We start from the raw sequence: 6,060 nt of genomic DNA on the forward strand, positions 1-6,060 counted from the left end.
ATTTCTAAAGTTACTTCATAAATCCAGGCTTTAGGGGGAGTGCTGCCTATGTAAATTAATATCCATGTTCATGGATTTTAGGAAGTAGATACTCGAATGCCCATCTCATCCACAGCCCCGAGGTTGTTACCATCATATATTCATGGAGGACCTTCTATACCTGAAAGGCTGTTGGAGCACAGAAGTGATAGTTCCACTACCCAGATCACAAGTTGTCTACCCACCATTGCCTACATGATAACAGATTTACCCATTTTAGCATTAAGATCTAGTAAAAGATCATCGCAGTTGCATTCTTTAGTGTGAGACCATATTACTGAACTAGTTGGTAAACTAATGTTTACCTTCCACCCATGATATTGGATTCTCTTTGCACTGCCCTTGTGAGGATGGGGCAATTATTTCAAACTGTTTGAGACATTTGTCTATGGGTGGCTGCCCCAAATTAACAATGGTATTTAAAGTGAACCTGTTAAATCTTCTGATCACCAAGGCAGGCAGCGTAACTTTACAGTCACATCCCAGACTCCAACTCCATTTTTATTTTTTTCTGGACTCCCCTAATCATCCCTACTGACTCCCATTAAATATGGAGCTCTACACTAGTCTCATGGCAAGTAGGCAGTCTCCATTGCTCAGAGTCAATACATGACGTCATCCCCTTGACAGAATACGGTTGTTGAACTCCATATGTAATAGGGGGCCTTGAAAAAGAGAAAAACAGTATCAGAGTCACTGAGAATGTAGCTGTAAAGGTATGCTTCCCACTCCGCTAATCAGAGTATGTGACAAACTCTCTAATCCAATTGCAAGTGTCTAGTCTGAAAGAAATGTAGTGAGAGCAGTAGTTGAGAATATCAAAGGGCTTGTCTTATGAAGAAAACTCCTTTCCACATGTCCTAAAAGTGCTTACAGACATTTTTACAGGGTAAATGTACTGTATGGCTTTCCTTCAGATGATTGCTGGGAGTTTTCAAAGCCAGATCTACTCTGATCAATCTTAAATGTGTTGGCACTCTCTAACTGTTTTGTGGCAGGAATCAGACAGCTCCATACATTGTGCAGTTGCCTGGTTTGGTGCATTCACTCTAAAACTCAACCTGCAGTACCAATCTTGGCCACTGTGTAATGTACAGAGCTATCTGCTTCCTGCAGCAAAACAGCTAGAAGTGAGAGAAAAAAAAAGTTTCCGCCTTTTTTTGGAAATGGCACAATCGTGTCCATGGGCTGTTTCCAGTAATACAGCTCAGTCCTATTCCAATTCTTGGAAAACCCTTTTACATGAGGCGTAACATAGTGTAAGCTATTTTAACTTACATTACAATCTGAACACTTTTAGGTAACATGACATACTGCGGGGGTGGGGTGGGGTGATGATTTGGGATGACGAGAGTTGTTGTGGAGCTCTAAATGCTCTATTAGTCTATAATGATGCCATTTCCTTGCATGTACATAGTTTTTATATAAGAAGGTGTCATGGTTTAAATTACAGTCACAAGATTTTCATTTCCCAACAACTCTGTTAAGAGGGAACATCTCAGATCCTAATGAACACATAAGCAGAACATCCATGCTGTAATAGCCAGCAAGACAGAAGGGGATTTAAAATTGGGCATCTGTTGCCCAGCCCACATGTTCAGCCATATATCAATCCATTGTGAACATAATGCGGCTACTCAGTCAAAAATAAAATCTTGTTTGCTAGTGTTTTATGACACTGCAAACATCGCCTTTGTAGAATTTTAAAGAGGTAGAGAAGAAAAGTTTTGTTTTTTTGTTTTTTTTTAAATTTCCTATATGACCATTTTATTTGGAGAGTATGGGTCTGCAGAGCTACAGCAACTAAGAATGGAGCTGCTATTATGTCATTTCATTATTTCTATGTGTTGACTGTCAGTGTTTCGGTATAGTGGTATGTGTATGTGTGACAGATGGGAGAAAATGGATAGATAACATGAAACTCCCTCCACCTGCCAGTATTGTTTCCCCAGACACTAGGAGATGAAAGTCAAGGCACAGAGATAAACCAGAGTCTTTATTTATGTTACATGCTTCCATAGATAAAAATGAAGCAGGGATATGCACATGCAGACTTAGTGGAAACCAATGTAACTATAAGACATACTTCATATACAGTTATACACATGCATATTTTTGCTTCTGGTATATATTTATATAAATGCAAAGGACAACATGATAGATAAGACAGATAGATAGATAGATAGATAGATAGATAGATAGATAGATAGATAGATAGATAGATAGATAGATAGATATGAGATAGATAGATAGATAGATAGATAGATAGATAGATAGATAGATAGATAGATAGATAGATAGATAGGAGATAGATAGATATGATAGATAGATATGAGATAGATAGATAAATATGAGATAGATAGATAGATAGATAGATAGATAGATAGATAGATAGATAGATAGATAGATAGATAGATAGATTGATTGATGGATAGATGGATGGATAGATAGATAGATAGATAGATATGATAGATAGATAGATAGATAGATAGATAGATAGATAGATAGATAGATAGATAGATAGATAGATATGAGATAGATAGATATGAGATAGATAAATAGATAGATAGATAGATAGATAAATAGATAGATATGATAGATAGATAGATAGATAGATAGATAGATAGATAGATAGATAGATAGATAGATAGATAGATATGAGATAGATATGAGATAGATAAATAGATAGATAGATATGAGATAGATAGATATGAGATAGATAAATAAATAGATAGATAGATAGATAGATAGATAGATAGATAGATAGATGGATGGATAGATGGATAGATAGATGGATAGATAGATAGATAGATAGATAGATAGATAGATAGATAGATAGATAGATAGATATGAGATAGATAGATATGAGATAGATAAATAGATAGATAGATAGATATGATAGATAGATAGATAGATAGATAGATAGATAGATAGATAGATAGATAGATAGATATGAGATAGATAAATAGATAGATAGATAGATATGAGATAGATAGATAGATAGATAGATGACAGATAGATATGAGCTAGATAGATAACAGATAGATATGCGATACATAGATAGATAGATAGATAGATAGATAGATAGATAGATAGATAGATAGATAGATAGATATGAGATACAGTAAATAGATAGATGGAAGATTTTTCTAGTCAAATACTATTGATGACTTATCCTCAGGATCAGGATCCTCGGCAATCAGCTGATCATTCAGCCTGCTGTCAATGCAGCAGGACCAAATGTCGTCATTGGGGTTGGAGGTAGATGGCTTATAAAGGGCTTCCATTTTCATAGAAATAAAAGGGAGTTGAAGCCTCCTGTTACACTTCCATCACTTCTGGCTCCGACACCAGGGTCGGGCGCAAAAGTGTAATGATTTCAATTCGAGGGCAGCTCTCTATGAAGCTTCCGACTCTGACCTTGATAATGATGTCTGACCCCGCCGCACTGACAGCAGGCTGAACAATCAGCTGATCACCAGCCATCTCGAGTGGCGAGTCCCCGGTGATCAACTATGTGAGCGGAAAATACCTTTAAATCTGTCTTCACCAAATCTCACATGGGACGATCTGTCAGGCAACAGATCCCCAACAGGCTGCCCCTTTGATAATCCTCTATGTGCTTTTATACAGGAACAAGCATTGCTGGTGAATGGAAGTAGAGCAAGCTGGGGATCGTTCTGGACTGCCCACCTCCATTCACAGTAAGCAGGCAGTCGTTCATAAGTGAACAACAGGCTGTTCACATGGAACAATACGTCATTTAGTCTTCTACATGCAAAAACTGAATGATGAATGAATCATTCCGATTCTCATTGGATCATGGGAAACCGAATAGTAAGAGTTCTGTGTAAAAGCCCCCTTACTAAGATGCAATCAAGCACGTCAATAAACTTGAGAAAATGAACACTGCAATTAATTAGAAATACTTGTTGACTGACAATCCTTGATTGGCAGCTTTTCCTTAGGGGACTTTACACAGGCAGATATACTACCTATTAACGAGTGCCAATCAACAATATAGCATGTTGATCAATGCTCAATCATGTGGCAGATGATTGCTAGCATGGAGACAAATGATCGTTACTCTAATCGTTGAATCGCTCAACCCCGTACAGATTGTATTCTTTGGGAGCACATCTCTTCACATGGAAAGATGTACTGCCAAGAGCCAGTAAAAAAGATCAGATCAGCCAAAAAATGAGTGTTGGCTGTTGGCTGATCATGGGCATATTCACATGGGGCGATGATCAGGAAAATGAGCATTTGTATAAATGTTTATGCCCAACCATTGGCCCAAGTAAAGGGTCCTTTACGGGGAAGTGCCAAGTAAGCTTGAAAACAGAACACAAGGAGGGTCGAAAAGAAGCATGAACCAGTGAGAGGGAAAAGCAGATCCGGCAAGAAGGAAGCCCCATGAATATGGCACAGTCAAGCGGCATAGAGTGGCACGGCATGCTCCTATGGTCTGGTGTCAGACCATACAAAGTATACGGATCTGATTTACAAGCACCTCATTGGAAAGATAGATTAAGCTATGTATTTTGAGAAAATACAAGTTGTATCGGGAACATTAGTGCAAAAGTTGCCATATAAAGTCTACTCCATAGTATAAAGCTTTAGCACTACCATTTGCTGGTATCAGGATATATCAGGTATATCAGGTATATATAATCAGACAACTCGCGGACATATTAACAGAAATTCATCTTTCAAGCATCCTACATCAAGACACTTTGTAATAAACTTTGATCACTTTACGCAGGAACAAACTGGGATATTCCTGAAACAGCAGCAGACATTGTACTACCTTTGTTGCCCGTATCACTCTGGGAAGGTTGAAGATCATCCATCTAATAGTTCCACAGTTATAGCCCATAAGTGATTTGGTGGCAAGGAAAAAAAAGAAGGAAAAAAAAAAAGCGAATTCAATGTGAATTCAAGTATTTTCCATGACGTAAAAGTAGAATATGTTGTTGTTGTTTTTTTTATTTAACTTTCAATATATAGATATAATTATGTCTAGAGCACGCAAAATGAACTGGTATACAATACAAATATCCCGGTGTGCATAGCAACCATTGAGGAAGATTGCATACATCCTGGCAGAAGTCATTTACCAACAGTTGTCATTTTGAGTGAAAATCATTACAATACCTAACATATCACATCTACTGTCTATAAACCCAGGATGGGGTCAATCATTTATACATATGTATTATATATACTGTTTAGACATATTTTCTTATTGCATATGGTTTGATCTGTACAATATATTTCATTTTGTAGTGTGTTTTCATGCTGTAAAGGGTTAACGAGTCGTGTTCAAGGGGGCTCACGAAGATGAAATATGGAAAATGTGCTTTAACTGAGCATGTCAAGTCCTATGAGCACCATAAACTAACTTTATGGGACCATAAGACAGGGGACGCTGAGTCCAAAAGAGGGATTTGTATATTCACCTGCCTTCCCGTTTCCTCACCGTCTACCTGGAAACCAGTGCTCGGTACATTGAATGGACTATTTGTCTTCATTAGGTGTGTGCGCACAGACTGGGGGACATTCATAACAGATTTTACATAAAAAAGTAGCACATTTCTGCACCAGTGGGCATTTGCGCAAAATTTGCAACTTTTTGCAGTTTGCGCCTCAACCAGCCATTTTTTAAAAGGAAATGTGGCTTGTTGTTGTGATTGGATCTGGTGTGTATTTCTGAGTAGGTGCATGAAGGTGCCAAGATGGACCTAATACATGAAGAGCTGCGCACCTATTCATGTTCTAGGCACATCATGGGCAAGCGGAAATATTATCAAGATGGACGCTTGAAATGCTGGTCTTCATAAATTTCCCCCACTGACCTCTTGTAATGGACAGTGTATGCGTGCACACGAAATGAAGAGAAGGGTTCCATTCAATTCACAAAGTAAAGGTACAACATTTGAAGGTGGACAGTGAGGGAGTGAAGAGGCAAGTGAGTATACAAATCATACTTCCAGACTCAGCTGTCCTCCGAGCCAAGAA

General features: G+C 38.1%; 1 protein-coding gene across 1 annotated transcript in view; it reads right to left on the bottom strand.

Moving 5' to 3' along the window:
* The window catches only part of LOC136573515 (protocadherin-9-like), a 737,068-nt gene extending 732,150 nt beyond the window's left edge, over positions 1-4,918 (bottom strand). The window contains exon 1 of the mRNA XM_066574791.1: positions 4,850-4,918. Within this exon, the coding sequence (XP_066430888.1) occupies positions 4,850-4,918 (69 nt within the window). The remainder of the gene's footprint in view (positions 1-4,849) is intronic.
* Between the last annotated feature and the right edge of the window lie 1,142 nt (positions 4,919-6,060).

Source organism: Eleutherodactylus coqui, chromosome 7 (genome assembly GCF_035609145.1).
Source record: "Eleutherodactylus coqui strain aEleCoq1 chromosome 7, aEleCoq1.hap1, whole genome shotgun sequence".
Lineage (NCBI taxonomy): Eukaryota > Metazoa > Chordata > Amphibia > Anura > Eleutherodactylidae > Eleutherodactylus > Eleutherodactylus coqui.